This window comes from Pristis pectinata, chromosome 33 (assembly GCF_009764475.1).
Source record: "Pristis pectinata isolate sPriPec2 chromosome 33, sPriPec2.1.pri, whole genome shotgun sequence".
NCBI classification, from domain to species: Eukaryota; Metazoa; Chordata; class Chondrichthyes; order Rhinopristiformes; family Pristidae; genus Pristis; species Pristis pectinata.
In genome coordinates, this window is record NC_067437.1 from 15,956,837 (window position 1) to 15,975,541 (window position 18,705).

The 18,705-nt window shown below is 38.6% G+C and overlaps 1 protein-coding gene across 3 annotated transcripts in view; it reads right to left on the reverse strand.

Annotated features, from left to right (window-relative positions):
• LOC127585631 (myosin-9-like) overlaps positions 1-18,705 on the reverse strand; it is a 132,994-nt gene that overhangs the window by 19,596 nt on the left and 94,693 nt on the right. For all 3 annotated transcript variants that reach the window (XM_052043243.1, XM_052043244.1, XM_052043242.1), the window contains 15 exons: positions 18,274-18,467; positions 17,130-17,251; positions 16,407-16,476; positions 15,307-15,467; positions 13,922-14,030; positions 12,013-12,144; positions 10,645-10,851; positions 9,272-9,409; positions 9,026-9,149; positions 6,612-6,783; positions 6,129-6,341; positions 5,084-5,228; positions 3,672-3,878; positions 3,077-3,181; positions 1,251-1,403 (listed from right to left, as the gene is read on the reverse strand). In XM_052043243.1, the coding sequence (XP_051899203.1) occupies positions 1,251-1,403; positions 3,077-3,181; positions 3,672-3,878; positions 5,084-5,228; positions 6,129-6,341; positions 6,612-6,783; positions 9,026-9,149; positions 9,272-9,409; positions 10,645-10,851; positions 12,013-12,144; positions 13,922-14,030; positions 15,307-15,467; positions 16,407-16,476; positions 17,130-17,251; positions 18,274-18,467 (2,252 nt within the window). The remainder of the gene's footprint in view (positions 1-1,250; positions 1,404-3,076; positions 3,182-3,671; positions 3,879-5,083; positions 5,229-6,128; positions 6,342-6,611; positions 6,784-9,025; positions 9,150-9,271; positions 9,410-10,644; positions 10,852-12,012; positions 12,145-13,921; positions 14,031-15,306; positions 15,468-16,406; positions 16,477-17,129; positions 17,252-18,273; positions 18,468-18,705) is intronic.

The following is an 18,705-nucleotide window of genomic DNA, read 5'->3' on the forward strand; positions in this document are numbered from 1 at the left end:
ACAGTACTCATTCCTTCACAATCCTGATCTGTGCCTTGCAGACAGTGGAAAGTTTGAGATGCATGGAGGTTAATCACTTGCTGTATGATACCAAGTTTTGGAACTAGTCTTACAACCACAGTATCTGTGGCTAGGCCAGTTGAGTTTCTATCCATACTGACCCTAGGATGCTGACGTGAGGGGCCTCAGTGATGGTACTGCCATTGAATACCTCTGTGGGATATGTGGTCAAGTCCTGGTTTCAGTCCTACTCAGGCCCCCTTAACTTTTTTTCTAGTACAAAGACAATTGTATGGGTGCTACTTCATGCACATGCAGAACTTGAGAATTGCATTGCCATGGCTGCTGATTTCCATATGGCAATAGGTTAGCAGCCAATATCCATTATGAGCCCAGAAACTCTTAGCTATCCCAACTATACTTTAACCCACCCAGTCTCCTGTATGGACTCCATTCCATCGTTCCAGTTCTTTTGTCTCTGCTGTATCGTTCTATACAGGTGGATTTGAAATGTCAATATTTCTAAACTGCAGCTTCCCCTCTAACCAACTCATCTACTTTCTGCATCTCTGCTCTCCTCACCAGCCAGGAAGACAGACAGCCTTTCCAAGTGAAACACTAATTTACTTGGTCGACATGGATGAGTTGGGCCGAAGGGCTCGTTTCCAAGGTGTGTAACTCTATGACTTGCACTTATTGCGATCTAACATACTCTTTCAGTGCTCATGACGCGGTCCCTCTCATGCACAATATATTCCCTTTATCCTATCCATCTTCTCTGCAAACTTAAAACTAACCAACCTGAAAAGGCAGAGCTCTCAGTAGCTTTAAAAAGGTACCTACACAAGAGTGCTGTAAACTATGCTACAGATTAGGATCCAAAATCTTGGACTAAATTTGATCACATTTCTTTGGCTGGCTGGGAGCTGATGAGTCGAATGGCCTTGGTCTGTTTTCCCTACATTTTTTTCTAAAATACGAGTGTATGCAGAAAATTTCTTTGCAAACAAAAGATTCTGCAGATATTGGAATCTAGATGCCGTGTTGTTCCAGACAATTTCTGATCTTCTCTACAGAAGATCAATTATACAAATTATTGCAGACTGAAGGAGGACTTCTACAATGTTCACAGTTGCAGTGATGATTTGTGAAATTTGAAAAACTTAGAAAAGTCAGTCCATCTGTCAAGGCTGTCATTGGGAGGCTCTGCATCATGAAAGAGCACCAGGAAACATATGAAGACATTTTACCTGAGTCTGGAGGACAGAAATTTGTTTCTCCAAGTTTCTCTTTGCTTCCTCCTCCTCTTCCAACTGCTCATGAAGCCGATTATTCTCCTCTTCTGTGTGTCTCAGTTTAGTGCCAAATGCCAACTTCTGGCGAGTCTCTTCTTGAAGGAGCTCCTGTACAAGGGATGAGAAAATAGATGTGCAACTTTTGAGATGTGGGACAAAAATAGTTCATGTTAATGGATATGCTGGAACCTGAAACACTCCCATTTCTCCATGAGAGAAGCATCAGAAATAGTCAAACAATCAAAATCTGATATCAATTTTGTGATATCACAAGCTTGTAAATTAGGCTCTCCAAACACCCATTAATTGAATTTTCAGTAAGGTTTCTTTTTGCTATTTGAATCCCCATTACATTCACCTTCTCCCTTCAACTAACCTTATTTCCAACAATACTCCCCACTCCCCCATTCTGCATCACTGTATTTCTGTCAACTCCAGACAAATACTCTCATCTCATTTCTCACATATTCACATAATATCTAAGTGATAGAAAACAGGAGGAATTAACATTTTTGTTTAGGTTGGTAAGCTTTTACTCAAAGGGTGCCCTACAGATCAGGACTGGGATTTCAGCTTCATGCATACTAAGCTAATGACATGGATGAAAAGGAGTGCAATGTACCCAGCCTACTGATGTAGCTGTTGCGAGCTGCGAGGATGGTGCAGAGGGACCTAGGCAGGTTATATACAAGAGTGTCAAGTTATTCTCCTTAATAGGAAGAACAACAAAAAAAGACTCTTCTCCCTTTCTCTCTCTCCCCTCCTCCCCCAATGGAGAGCAATTAATAAACATTGGACATAGAAGGTTCTGGATGCACTGGAATATGAAATGTAGAAAGTTGACATGTGGACAAAGCAAACATTTAGGAAGGCAAATGGTATGCTGCCTTTATTGCTAATACATCTATGAATTTTAACGAAATAGACCAATTGATTTTCCTTTTACTCACTTGCCCTGCAAACCATACCAATCTATGTATTTTTCTGATATTTCTCAACTCCCTTAATATTCTTTGGATATTAAGGGATATGGGGTTAGTACAGAAAAGTGGTGCTGAGTAATAGATCAGCCATAGATCAATAATTGAATAATAGATCAGTGGCACACCAGGCACATGGGCCTAAATAGCCAGCTACTAGTTCTATTTATCATGTCGTTACAAACTTTTTGAGATTATCTAGTTATCCCTCCGGTAATAATTAGAAATCAGCTTAAAAGTATGCAAATATCATTGAAAAAAGTTTTTAAATCATTAGCAGCTCACTTAGAAATTAAATTAAAAATGACTTCAAATTGTTGAAACAATTGTCAAAAAAAAGAACATTTTTGGCATGTGTACATCACTGAGACAGACATTTAACAATCTATTCCTAACTGCACCTTGAAATGACTGCTTGCTAGGCCATCTTAGAGGGTGGTTAAATGGCAACTCTATTGGTGGATCTGAAGTCACATACAAGTCAGAGTGGTAAATAAGGACATTAGTGAACCAGGAGTGTTTACACAGTCATGTTACAAAGTGCCTGACATCAGAGGTGGGATTTGAAGATTAATTGTCCAGATTTCTCTACATTCATCCAGTAACAACTACCACGCAAATATAACCCTATATTTCTTGAACAGGAATAAAATAATGAAGTAGTTCTCAGTAAACAATATGCATTCCAATTTATCATGGATTAAGTAGTTTCAGTAATGGAGCTCTTATTTTAAGTGCCTCAGATTTGTCATTTAGAAAAAGGAATCTTTAAAAACAAAATCTGTTCTAAATTTTACATACCTGAGTGTCCTGTAGGTGGGATTCCACTGTGCTGTGGTCCTTGGTCAGTTTAATGACCTTGCTTTCTGCTTGGTTCATGAGGGTAGTAACATTGTCTAATTCACTCTGCACAAAAAAAACTTTTCCGTTACCAGGGCTAGGGTACTCCACAGCAGCGAGCCCAAGTTATGAATACGTATCAAATGCCACCCCATTGAATGAAGACATTGTTCCCCTTTTTGGTCACTTCCAGACTGGCAGTGTCACCCAAACCTAAATGCATTTATTCCCCCAAAACAAGAGCCCTATTGATAACTTACTGCAAGTGAGGCCGAAAGCAGCACCCAATTTTGAATACAATTCACTGCTGACCATCTTTAAAATTTTGATAGCCCTTTAAAATTATGGCTCTGAGGACTAGTAAACTTCAAAAATATGTTCAATTGTTTAAAAAAAACAAGGAATAGCCACAATACACAAATAATAAACTAGAAATTACTCTATTATAGCTTCCTGATAACTCAATGGGTTGGTGCTTGCACGTGGTGATATGGCTTTGAATTGCATACGACAGCATCTCAAAGACTGAGAGCAGTGTCTAAGCTTGTGCTTTTACCTGAAGCTTGCTGATTTTCTCATTGAGCTCAGTTCGAGTTCGATCTCCATCTGTAGTTTTAACCTGCAGCTCCTGCAACATTGACTCCAGTTTTTTGCGCTTGTGCTCGGAATCTACCTTGGCCTGCATCAGACTCTTCACCTCAGCACTCAATTCATTGCGTTCATTCTCCAGGACTTGTTTAGCCTTCTCCACTCCAGATTTGAACTATAGGGAGAACAGTTTCAGTCAATTCAGGTTGTTAGAACCGAGTCCACAGCAACCCAAAGTTACAACATCTATTCCTTCTAGAAGAATGTTAAATGACACCGTGTTCGTGTTTTCAGCAATGAGATTATCTACAAGTCTGTCAAAAAGCATAGGAAATTCACATGCCAAATCCTTATCATCTACTTTTAGAACTGAGCAGTTTCAGTCACCATACAATAAAATAGAAATATAAACCTCTTAAATTTTCTCCACTTTGAGGATGGTATCATAACAGAGCTTACAGTCACAGGAAAGATTTAATAGGTTGGAACCAGGAAGACAAAATAGACCACGAGATATCATTCACAACTATGAACAGGTTGAAAATGATAGACGTGGAGGGAATGCTTGCACTTCAAAGAAAATTCAAAAGCAGTGGTCAGAAAAATTAATAAGAAGTCTATATAAAAAGAAAGAGAACTTTCCATAGTCAGCAGTTAGATAGTGGAATTATCTACCTGAGAAGTGGCCTAGATATTTCAAGAAACTGGATGAGTACAGGGGAGGAAAAAGGGGAAGATATGCTGAAAGAGGATACATGGAATGCAAGGAAAAATTGAAGTTCAGCAATTAGGTTATAAAAATAACTCACTGACATATTCAGTCTTCAAAGTAGTCTCAAATATACTGATGTTTCCAGTTTCTAGTGGATATTTTATGACTAATTACAAGACAGTATTGTTTCTTTTAAAATACTTGGGAAGTGGGAAAGGGGCAGAAGGGGTGTTGGGGAAAACTTTGAAAATCATTGCTCAAAACACAAGTCACTGCCATTTTCAAAAAATGAAATAGAAAATTCAAAATATACTTAGTTTTTCCTGTCAGAAAACACATTCAATTTTTGACTTAATTTGTAACTATTTTCAGCCTTGACATCCTGATGCAGGGTTTCAACCCATGATAAATTGACAATTCCTCTCCCCCCCCACCCTACAGGTGCTGCTCAACCTGCTGGATTCCTCCAGCAGATTGTTTGTTGCTCCAGATTCAAGCATCTGCAGTCTCTGGTGTTATGAATTTTTGAAGATTGATTTGAGTTGGTGTCAGCAGGATGATGAAGGTAGCACGTGCTGTTTGTAAGTTCATTTCTTTCTTCCCCCCCGGATCCCTTTATTGCAGGTTCATTAGCTTTACTCTCTATACCAACAGAGAAAATGATGTACCCGTTTTGTCTGCTCCAGCTGCTCAGACAGATCCTCCACAATCTGGGAATGTTTCTGCCTCATTTCTTGAATCTGCACTTCATGGGTTTTAGCTTCATCTTCCAGAGCTCTCTTCATCTGGCTCACTTCTTGCTCACGCTTTGCTCTTTAAAGATTTTAAAAAGGGAGAGAACGGAAGATTAACATCCAAATGTAGAAAAGTAGTTACATCAAACTTTATCCAGTTCATAGCACTGAAAGAGACACCAAATTTAATTAGTATTCAAATTATCTTAAGTAAAAAGGGTTACTACTTAGAACTATTTTTGGCCTTGACTTTTACCAAGATCATTAAGCCTCACTGCTGAACCTTGGCACATGACCTAGACTAACAGTTTAGTGCCATACCAAGGGAGCACCATATTTTTAGGGTTGCCATCTTTCATACGACAGGCTCAGTCCACTTGATGAATATGAAAAGATCTCCAGGCACCATTCAAAAGGCAGGCGAGCTCACCTGGTATTCTGGTCAGTGTTTTGCCCTCAACTGATAGAGATAAATTAATATCAATGATGGAAAAAGCACTGTGGGCAAATTGATTGCTGGGTTTACCTATAACACTGATTTCATTTAAAATGGTCAGCTCTGAAATACAAATGTCCTAAGGATTCAAAGCACTGTAAAAATACTAGTTTTCTTTCTTTTAGTTACAACCCAAGGTAGCAATATTAACCAGTCCAAAGAATTCCAAAATATTTTTGGATTTTGTAATGCATATTTACAATCAATAACTTAAAAGATACCTGACAATAAACCTTTAGAATGCAGTGCTTGCTAAGTTTGAGAATGCCCAAAGATATTAATGCATTTGTCACCAACAATGTCATCAGTTTACTCTTCATCCCCCCAAAACATTTGAAACATCACCTAACAATAGGAAAATAGCCACTATCTCTTAAATGAATTTCCAAAAGGAACCCAAGTAACAATACCAGCAGAGGCTACAACTTAAAGTTTGATGTGCATCAATTCTTGCTCATATACTCATTCCCTTTCCATAATTACCTGAGTTCCTGCTGGGCAGCTGTTGAATCAAGAGTATCTTCCAGCTCTGTTTTCAAAGCTTCCAGCTCCTCACCAAGATCCCTCTTCTGTTTATCAGCTTTACTTCTGGCTGCCTTCTCAGATTCTAGATCCTCTTGCAGCTCACTAATATGAGATTCCAGCTCACGGATTTTCTTCAGGGCTGCATTCTTGTATGTAGCTTCTTCTTCCATTCTTCAGCACACAAAGAGTCCAGGTAAACAAAAAAAAGGGGAGGAAAAAAAGAAATCACATTTCAGATGCTTACTGGGCTGATCAGCACCAATGGCAAATTATTTTGCCTTGGCTACATAATTACCTAGAAAACCAAACTGAAATACTGAAAAGTTAAATATCAAAACAGGCAAGTCTCCAGTAGACAAAAAGACCAATACAAAGACAAGGAACATAAGATATTTAATAACTAAAAGTTCTTCTCCACTACACTCTTACTATAATTTTTACCTGGCCAGTGCAGCCTGAAGTTCCTCCTCTTTCTTGGCCAGCTGTGCTTTAAGCTCCGCAATCTGTTGTTGTAGCTCAGCAATCTGGTCATGCAAATCTGATGAATCTCCCTCCAATTTACGGCGATTCTTCTCCAGTTCCTGCCGCTGTTTCTCCTCCCTCCTCAGGCGGTCTGTCAGGAAACAAGAATTACGGTAATGTAGAATTGAAGTTTATATACCCAGAAGACCCACTGGAGCCACAAATCCTGGCCACTGGATACAGGCAATTTGAAAGATTTTTCCAATGGACCAATTATGCTCGAGTGAACCACCTGAAGGCAAAACCCAATACATCGTGTTGATCCACAATACAGTCTTTCTATCTACAAACCTTCCCTTTCAAAAATGGCAAAACATTCCTATAGACCATTCTACACAGGCTGCAAATGCGCACGATTACTATATCGAAGGAACAGTTGAAATTGCTGTAACCATGGGGCTCAAACCTAATTTTTACATTTATAAGCTTTAAATTGGTTCTCAAATTGTACAGTTAATTCCAGTCTATGGATAAATCGCTTAATAGTGCCCTATCTTACTCTGATTCTATAACAGACATCTCCCACACAGAACCAGATTTGTCACTACTCCTAACCTTTGGCTTTTACAACCAAGTAAACATTAAGACACATCTTCAGAGCAAAAGGCTACCAAAGGATTAATGTTTAAGCACTGAAATCCACTCATGGGCACTGTGGTACCCCTAGCAGTAGGAACAGCGAGCGACAATACACAAGTTATAAATTGCAAGAGTAGAGGGATGTGTTACGGACTCAGTGAAAGTCCCTTTAAGATAGAGAGTGTGTGTGTATGTGTGTGTGGGGCATGCTTACGTCAATAGAAGATAAAGGACGTAATGACATTGTTGAAGAAGAAGAAGAAGAAGGAGAGAGAGAGAAGGGAGAGAGACACCAGCCTGCTTGTTTTCTCTATCGATGGATGAGAAACAATAACTGTGTTTGCCACTGAAATCCATGTATGGAAGTTGGAAGTAATCCGGTGGAGTTCACTTTGTTGCTGACCTGTAGAAGGAAACAGGTATTTGTGTGTGGACGACCACGGTTCGGATGCTTTTCGGGGTGAGGAAGTCACTACCGAGTAAACACTGAAGTGTCGTTTGGGTTCCATCGTGGAACATTTGGATTTCGTATGTACTCTCTCTATGTTTTTCTACATCTACATCTTATCTTCAGACAACGGTGGTTGTTGAAGAAGCCCTTGCTCATGTTTCACCTTATGGCTTGCGGAACTGAACTTTAAGAACCATTCAGGAACTGGGAGTTTTGGACTTTGTCACACACACACACACGAAGAGTTTAGTTTTGGGGTTAACGTTCAAGGTTTAACATTTTTGAATTCTACCATACTAACATTTTTTTAAACTTTTATTTTCCATATTATCATAAGTAGTGATTAATAAAATAGTTTTTAACACTGAATCATGCTCAGTGTGTTTCTTTTGTTGCTGGTTTGTGACAGATGTTGTAGACATCTCTTAAAATGGTAAGACAAGCTGAGAGAGCTGTTAGTAAAGGTTATGAAATCGTGGGCTTCATAAACAGAGGCAGAGAATACAAATGCAGGAGTTTAACAACTGGATTACTGCATCCAATTCTAGTCATCATACTCTAGGATGGATATTAGGGCTCTAAATGAGAGTGTAAAGAGATTTACTAGAATGGCTCCAGGATTGAAGGATTTGAACCAAGGTTAAACTAAAAGAGCTGGGATTATTCTCCTTAGAACAAAGACTGAGAGGAGATTTGTTATTGGTGTGCAAGGTTATGGTGTGTTTAGTTGGAGTACAGAAAAGTTTTGCTCCATCAACTGATGGTTCAAGGACTAGGGAATAGAAGGGCAAAAGGCAGAGGTAGGAAAACCTTTTGTTTTAAAATACAGACAGCAATGTTGGTGTGTAACTTACTGCTTTGTGGTGTAGGAAATAATCAGCATTTCAAAAAGGAATTGAATAAGCAGTTGTGGAAAAAATACAAGCCTTTAAGAAAAGAACAGGGAAAGCAGATAGAATAGATTGGTCTACTACAAACCAGCATGAACGTACTGCCTCCTGTTCTTTGGCAATTTTATGATTCAAGTGAAGCATGCATATTCTAGATTAGGGAAACAAGTTTAAATCCCACTGTGGAGGCTTAATGATTTGAATTCAATTTAAAAAAATCAGTCAAAAGAGATTGAAACCATTATGTTGTCATAAAATACTGAATGAACAATTTAATGTCTTCATGGGAAGAAACCTCCAGTCCTTACCCAGTATGGTTTAAATGTGACTTTGGTCAAGCACCCACATGATCAACCCTCCAAAATGGTCTAGCAAATCATTCAAGTTGTAACAAACATTTAAATCAACCTCACCTTCAAGATCCGAAATCATGGTTTCATGTTTAGCTTTGAGTTTGGACAGGCTTTTTGACTTTTCTTCTTCTTCAGCAAGGTTGGTAGTGAACTCTGCTATTCTTTCTTCCATAAGTTTCTTTTCCTGCATTTGCACACAATACAAATAAACACATTGAGATAAAGAAATTCATTACTCCAGGGTCTGAAAGGTTTCTTTAAATTTAATTATTCTGTACATCAAGACTTTTTGCATAGGATGTTAACCTTCAATAGTTTATTGTTCTGATCATCCAGAACCAGGATATCATCATCCATTTTCTTCAGCTTAGCTTCAGCAGTTACTTTCTCAAGTTGTAGTTTTTGTCTAGCTGCTTCTTCCTCTTCCAGTTGTTCCTCTAGCTCCTAGAAATGCACAAGAATCAACATGAATTACTACTTCATTCTTTTAACACACAAATTCACTGCCCCCAACCCAAACCTGGAGATTTTCAAATATTTTCTCCATGCATAAAGACAATAAAATTGATAGATAGGTGTTGAATGCAATGACAACATACTTGGAACTGTATCCTTCCTAAAGTATTGACTCCAAGGTCTTCAGAGAGCTTTCAGATCCAAGTAAACCAAGGCACACATTTTCCACTTTCTACATGCTTTGACGGAATATGCAACTCTAACTTCGATGGTTAAAATGTGAAAAATTCAATTAGCAGTTCTTAAACTTAAGCAGAGTACCAAGTGACAAATTCATCAGAGTGGTCAGCACAGAGCTAGCCATAATAAATCATAAATGACACACTATTGCCTAGTTTTAAGAAATCTTCTACAAAAATTGAGGGTCGAAGTTACTGGGACACTAGAAAAATGAATCACGAACTTATGGATCAAGTAAATTTTCATCAAAAGCATGACCAAGTACAATACAGAAATTTTTCCTTTCAACCTTGTCACCCGCATGCTTGTCACATGAAGTCCAACTATTTTCTCTACACCTGATGTTATGTAATGCCTCTTCTGTAATCACATCCAAACTGATTTCCTGGAATAGCTTTTGTCTACAGGGATTGAAGGTGGATTTTCCAGAATCTTTTTTTCTCTATAATTTACCGGAGTCTTTTGCCTATCCCAAGAGGTGGCATGGCTTCTGAGTTTTGGAGAATGGATGGGGGCAAATATCACATTTATAAGGGACAGATAGGAACAAATATCAGGTCTTGCCCTGTCAGTTTTTGAGTTCTACAATATTTGATACTTGTGACTGAATTAGGTCAGTTTATGTAACTAGCCTATGGTTTGGTAATGAACCCATTATGACAACTAATGCATGAAGTGCTTGCTTTAACCAAACCATGCAATTCAGTTTCCATTGAAAACAAAAGTTATCCCCGATTCCAGTAGAAATAGACAGTGCAAAGTAACATGTCCTGTACCAAGATGAAGCTGACTATACACAGCTTTCATTTAATACCACATGAGTTTTCTTTAACACAACTGCAATTTTCAGAGATCAAAAAAAATCTTAATATCTCATCCCGAATTCTTTCTAGGTTTGTGAGGAGCTTGTGATTTCATATACTATTGTCGCAGCGCTTGCCCACTCAGCTTATCCTGCAACTGTTGAAGGATGTGCACTTTACCTGAATGTTTTGATGCATCTTTTTCTTTTCTGTAAGTAGCTGTTGGCAGCGCTCTTCCTCCTCCTCTACCCGTGCCTCTAGATCATGTAGGATCTCCTCCAGCTCCTGCTTCTTAGATGCAAGACGTGCCCGCATCTCTTCTGCCTCTGCACAGAGTTCAGTCTCAGCCTGCAGCTGCTCCTGCAGAGCAGACTTCTCAAGCTGCAACTGTGAGGCAATAAGCAAGTTTGTCAGCATTAACAGGCAAATTAAAATAAATTCCAACCATCACCTTAAATAGAGGAAGCCTGGGAGACATTGGGAATTGCACGGTAGTTGGAAGGAGAATTTACCTTGACATATCATACAAGTCTTGTCCTGGAGATGATTAATATGGATGGGTGCCATATGGTCAGCGTGGACTTGATGGGCTAAATGGCCTGTTTCCATGCTGTATGACTGTGCCCATCTGGGTTGCTTCAGTTAGATCAGCTACAAGGATTGTTCCCACTGAATACTGTAGGGCCATTTTTAGAATCAACCCAAATGCCACTCAGTTCCAATGAAGTAATTTATAAACTTGACAAACAGTATTGCTACCCCACGGTCGGCTAATTCTGGATCATTTATCATTTTGCTTCTGAAGTCTGGTCCTTTTATCCCTCTTCACATCCTGTGCATGGCACCTAGCCGAGGGGCACTAAAGCTGCAGAGATTACCAGGGCTTCTTATCTAGCGGGGGGGGGGGGGGTCTTATTTCCAATATGGACTCTTTTTAAACCGTGTCTTCTTACGTTCAAACCTCAGTTATCAATAACTCATTCCCAAAGTTGATCTTAATGGAGTGAATTGACTCTGCACGTATATTTAAATTGCAATTGGTTTGATGGAAAATGTAGAACAGGAAACATGTGCGAGTAGATAAACTGGTACAGACAGGACAATATCAAACCTATGTACATCTCTGGAAATCAATAGAAGTTGAACAAGGTAAAATATACAATTTAAACAATTTGGAAGAACGAAGATGTCACATACTTCCTAAGCAATGAAATTTCATGTCTTATTTATAATCAGCCTTTTGTAATTATGAGCAATTCCAATTATTAATGCCACTTTAAAAAAATCAAAACTAATAGATGCATTTAACTTCAGTATGAATTTTAACTACATCATAATCAACCACCTATTAGAAATAGAATTTTTTTTTAAAAACAAAGAAATTTTGCTGGTGAAATGATACCCTTGAGAACCAGAACCCTCTACGTGGTGAAACAAAGGAACACTGTACTACATGCAACTTAACATTCACAAGGAATGCAATTACATGATCCACTAAAATCTCATTCTGTTACATCATGGAATCATCATAAGGTGATGTATTCTCACCTGGGAATGTTGCTGCTCTAGTTCAGATAGCTTCTGCTCTGCTTGCAGTTGCTTCTCCCTGGTTCTATGCAACTCATCCTCTTTGGCGAACATTTCCTCTTCCTGTCGACTCACCTGTAGCAATGGCTTCACCTGTGTGTATTCATAGTGCAATTTAGATTAAACAATTCATTATGTAACTCTCAGCAAGATGCAAAAAAAAAATGCTTGCATCTATGTGTATGAAAGCATGAAAATTTGATGAGGGGTTGGGGGGGGGGTTAAGAAAAGGAGTTTTAGTTTTCTGTCCTTTCTCACGGCAGCAAAGCCATTTAGTTCAATTATGGCAGTAAACAGGTTTCACAAAGGTCCCTCCTCTACGTTACAGCACACAGAGTTCAAATAATGACATTTCCTAGACAGAACTTCTGGTTTCTAGATTGAAACACTGAATGAAACAGTAGAAGTTATCTACAGACTGAGGAATAAAAATAAATCAAGGTCAATTCTACACAGTAACTTTACTGTGGAAAATAGAAATTCGTACAAATTCATCCTTGCTGGCAGTACTGGTAATGCACTTATTATTTAGCTGTACTGACCAGGGATGAATTTCTAGGTAATAGACTTAAATTTAGAGTAGGGTGGATAACCACCAGGGCTTTCTGAAAGAGCAGACACTTATGTCCCATTCCCCCACTTTTTGTCCTAATCAGGCATGTTCCTCATCCTCAAGCACTTGTGCAAAAATTATTTTCGCTGCCTTTACAGGTACAATAATCCAGATCCCAACAACTCTGACCATATTTTTCTATCAACCTGCTAGACTATTTGCCAAATATTTTAAAAGATCTCTAGCAATTTACCACACATTAGAGAATAGTTTATTTACCTGCTCTATGAAATATCTCATTTTCAAAACTTCGTCTAAATCATCTCTTTACATTTTTGGTTCCAGAGACAGCAGTTCTAAATTTTCCAACAACTTCTCATAGTGAAGTCCATCATCCCCAACAACATACCAGTAAACCCTTTCCATCTTTCCTGAAACTTGGTCCCTAGAATTAGCCACAATACTCCAGCTGCTAAGGTATGATCAACGGCTGAAGTTCAGCACAGATTACATTTACACACCTAGTTAATATGCATGTTTCATTAATAAATTTGGCATGCCTGTTTTAGGATTTGTACACATGAACACTAATATCTCACTGCTCAGCCACACATACCAAAAATCACCCCATTTTTATGGTCTTCCCATAATCAGATTTTCTAAGATACATTACTTCACATTGTCCTGCAATGAACTAAATCTGCTCATTGTGTATTACTGGGAGTGTTCATAAACACTTGTGGTTCTCCAGAGCTTTCTCCTGTAGGTGGACTTCTGCTTGAGGCTTTGCAAGAAACAAGACCACACATCCAGCCTCTCCCCCTAATTAGGACAGGATTTAATTACATGGAATAAGAGGAGGGCCGAGTGACAGGTGCAACACTTGGAAATCCTTCCAAACTTACCAGCTTCAGACAAGGCAACACCACAGCTCAAAATTAAGAGCAGTGGCATTTGGCACAAGTTGCGCTTGTGGGACTGGAGAGGCTTCTGATTTAGAGACCTTTACGCATAAAGGTTGCTGTGGAGGCAAGGGAGAACCTCACCTTCCTGCCACCAAAATTTCCAGAGGTGTGATTTAGGAATAGAACAAAAATCATATTTAATACTTTTACACAGTGGAAGGCCTTGGTATTATCTGTGTTAATTTTGTTATCCATGGGAAATCCATGCCACTGTCCCTTGTGGACTATGAAGACAGTGAATTTCATCTGGAAATAGAGTACCCACTTGTCAAAATTTACAAATTACCACGTAGTTTCAAATCAAGATAAAAGAAAACAAATTTCAATCTCCTGTATGAGGCTTCATACTTGCCTTTGTAAACAGTCTCCACCATTGCCAGTTGCGTAGTTTCAGGTAAGCAGCACAGTTCCTTTGAATTACTTTCATGGCATTCAGTTGCTGTTGACGTCTAGCAAAGGCCCTGTAATATGGCAATAAGAACAGTGCCGTTAAAAGTGGTTTAGCACCAACTTGTATTTTTTTTAAATTAGCTGCATGTATCACACAAACACTCAAATATACAATGAAATTTAAGATTGTAAACAAAATCTCAAATATAATTTGGAACGTAGAATGTCATTTAATCAAGGTTCACATTTCTAGGACAATCCTACGAATGTTAATATACAATAGACATCAGATGACTAAGGCTCTGGAATTACATTTTGATTTGTGAAATGGAATCCAAACTAGGAGAACAGAACCTTATTTTTGTAACACAGCAGTACTTCTGGTTTTAAAGTAATTGTGGGGCTTGATTACTGATGTCACAGGCCACTCAAATGGATTTAGACGGTATTAAGGGATGTACATGTGAATGTACAATAAATTTCTATTTGTTCACTTGCAATTCAAAATAACATTAACAAGTAAGGAGATTTGGAGTGTCACCAAAGACTCTTGCAAATTTCTACAGATGTATGGTGGAGAGCATTCTGACTGGTTGCATTACGGCCTGGTATGGAGGCTTCAATGTGCAGGATTGAAAGAGGCTGCAGAGGGTTGTAGACTCACTCAGCTCCACCATGGGCAGAACGCTCCCCACCATTGAGGACATCTTCAGGAGGCGGTGCCTCAAGGCGGCGGCATCCGTCATTAAGGACCCTCACCACCTGGGACATCCCTTCCTCTAGTTACTACCATCGGGGAGGATGTACAGGAGCTGAAGACCCACACTCAATGATTTAGGAACAGCTTCCTCCCCTCCGCCAGATAGCTGAACAATCCATGACCCCATGAACATTAACTCGTTATTCTTCTTTTGCACTATTCATTTATTTTTGTAACTTATAGTAATTTGTGCTTTTGTGTCTTGTACTGTTGCCGCCCAACAACAAATTTCACGACATACATCAGTGATAATAAACCTGATTCTGAAACATTCTGACAAATCAACTAGAACAGTGGAAAAAGCATTGCATTTCCACAGATAAACATGGGATGAATAGAGCTGATGAACACTTGGGTAATCCATACCAGCACAAATCTCCAGTGAGTAGACTGCGAATTACTGAGGTTACAAGAGAAATTCACTCTCAAATTGGCAGACAATAATAGAGTCAAATAGTCAAATTTATTTTGGCCAAGGGTCTAGATTTCAATAAAATGAACATGCCTTTTAATGAGGGTTGTGGAGGAATAGCAGAGCTTTACTGCCTCCCATTACTAAATATCGAATTTAAAAATTAGGTTCTTACTTTCTCGCCAAATAACCTCTACACAAGGCTTGGAATTCAATGATGACATCTGTGATCTTCAAGTCTCTCTCTTCCTCAAGGTGAGCCAACACACCAGCACGGAAGAACACTTTACTCTGTCCAATCCGGTACAAGTTAGGATCCAATTCTAGAGCTTTGATCTGCAAGAAAAAGGGTTTCAAGGAACAGTTAACAAAGTAAACTGGTCTCTTCCAGAGGATATAAAGTGATAGTGTGGTCAGATCCAGTCACAAATTGAGGTACTAGCTAACACTCGAGACAGCCATATCATTGCTCTACTTTTGCTGGTTTACTGGTTCTTGCTTCTAGCAAGATGCCTAATGCACGTGTAAATGCCACACAAGGAAGAGGCAAGTGTGTGTTGTGAAATAAGCATTCTGTAGGATCCCACGCAAACAGAAAGGGGGCTGGGGAACATACTTGACAAAGAAATAAGCAGTTGCTTTTTTTTAAGATAAAGAGTATCACATTATTTAGCAAAACAGATCAATTTAATTAGTTCCACGGGATACTTGCATTTACTTACAAATTACTTTGATGAAACCTTTAAATCAAATACTATTTCAAATCAAATCAACTATTTCGTGATCGAATAGCTCGTCAAGATCTTGAATTAATGCATATACTCCAGGTGGCTAACTAGATATTGATGGGTCACTTTTGTAAGGGGAATCCAGCTGCTAATTATACTCCAACTATTTGAAACAATATCAAGACTACAATGGATTAACCATAAAAATGTAATAGTCACAGGACCATTGGAGAGCCATTCTCGACTAGAGGACAGGTTTGTCATCATTTAGATGATCGATTCTGGTATCTATGCATTTCTGGTACAACTGCTACCACCTCCCACCAAAGGAGGGAAGTGAATAGAAACTGCCCTTCAAGCTTTCATCAGTCAGGTTACGGTATTCAAAGCAGCTCTGGAGATAGGCCAAAGGACCAACCACAAAACTTTCAGTTATATCAACTGAGCAAATTTCAGGTATGAATAACAAATTTATTAAACAACCAAACATTTAAAATTCAAGCTAGGAATGGCTCCTAGATCCGGCAACAACTTCAGAACTACATACCATGAGTACACAAGCCTGCTTTCCATCCATGAAACCTTTGGGAATCGAATTAGGAGTAAGGATTTCATATCTGCAATAGAATTAGAAGTCAAAACAAAATTGTCTAATTGATAGCAGTCAACATGAAGCCAAATAAAGGAAATTTTTTTTACAGTGTATTAGCTGTCTGCATAGCCAATAATGGTAACCAGTATTGGCTGAATGACGAGAATAATTTCTTAGATATTGAAGGACATCACGAGATTAGTCCATGTAATTAAAATAGATTTACTTCTCTGGAATTATTCAATTTCATGACCTTATTGGAAAATCTTAACTCCTGCTCTAATTATGTAGCTTCACATCTGACACCAAACATAGATCAGCTCAAGAATCACATTTCAGATAATGAAGCATAAATAAAAAATTTTGCATAGAATTATTCTGTGGACAACAGTTACAAGGCAGCAATTACTGTCCATCACTAGTTACCACAAGTGGACAAATTGGTGTCACACACAGCTCAGATGAAGCATGGTAATGAAGGATGTCCGTCAAACCAGTTGTGTCTTAACTAATAAAAATGGCTTTGAAAATTATGGTTTATGTTGGTTTACAAATTTAAGTCAACCTCTACCTCACTGAAAATGTTTTGCTTTACATGTGCCTTTGGGAATTGAACATGCACATTCCTGTATAATGGATTAACAGAAATTCAGCACTGAGAAAGGTCAATAACGTTACCTTTGACGGAACTCCTGGAAAACAATTCTGTTGGGAAATCCCTGTCTGCAAATACGAATACCCTCGAGGACACCATTACATCGCAGTTGTTCCAAAACGAGATGAGCTTCTAGTTTTCCAGACTATCAAATTATGGAATGACATTTATTTACTGTACTTCTCTGACAAAAATATTACAATACAAGTTTGTAGAGTCATGATGACGGACATTGGCTTCCCAATACTTAGAACATGCTCGTGCACACTAGCAATATCCAAAACTAATATTCATCAGGTTTTTTGTTTGCCAATTCTTGACATGCAAGACATTCACCAATTTCATAAAAAGAATCCCTTTAAAGCTGTGCAAGCTTCTCCAGTAAATGTTGGGAGATAAAGACTTTAATCAGGTTACTAGCATAGTTTCTTCAATTTTGTTTTGTTGATTATTCCAAATTTGGTGGTAGTGCTGCAGGCATTCAGTTCATCTCACTTATCCTTAAAAAAACCTATAATCATTCCCTCATTGCAACCAATTTTATTTCTACTACTTCACTTACCAGTTGCACAATGGCACACACCAGGTAATTCTGGGACCTCAGTGTGGCCCGTGTGCAGTTTGCACATTCACCCTGTGACTGTGGATTTCCCCCAGGTGTTTTGCTTTGCTTGCAAATCCCAAAAGGTGCATGCAACAGTAACAGGTTACAGGGAAGTAAATGGGCTTGATGGAATTGTTCTGAGAGGCAGCATGGATTCAATGGACCAAATGACATACTCCTATGTGTCATGAGAAATATGAAAAAATTTCATTCTGGTTATTAATTTGTGGCGCATCCCGACATTGGTCCCATTTTTGAGTCTTGACACGGCCTAATGTCTCACAGTCAGGATTTTTCGAGACACCATGATCAGAATCAATTCTTTCCATTTTACTTATCACAAACTTCTAAGATTCTCTCTTTTCAAGAAGGGATTTTTATAAACTTGCCTCATCTCAATCACATTTCTCTGCACTGTTCCCTGCATCTTAGTCAAATATAAATGTGTTCCTGTGTGTGGACTCTAATGTCTATTAAAAATTGATACATTAGTTGGCAGTTTACTTTCAGAACCACTGAACATATCCAACAGCCACTGATCTGGTACTGACTATAGCACTCACCTTCTTCTCATGGTTAGGAATAATGCAGCGAACAAAATTAGGGTTGGTATTCCTTAGTGTGGCCATTAGTTTGGAAAGCTGCTCCTTGTAAAGTTGGCTGACTGTGCGGAACATGCCCCTTTTGGTCTTGAATGCACCAGGTAATGTTGTATGGGACATCTCTACAACCTGATCCAATCCAACAATGCGGTCCACTGAGAAAAGAATTGATGCAAGATGGTTAACTATGATACAGGTATGAAAAACTGAAGAGGGACAATAATTTGGAAGGAGTTAAGACTACATGACAAGTTTCAGCAAGCAAAACAAAAGCAGCAAGAATTTTGATTAACCTACACAGGTGATATTTCAAAGCTTAGGTATTTCTTTCGAAAAGATTTGAGTGAAGACAGAAACAAACTCAAAGGTACATCAAGGTGCTTTACAGCCAAT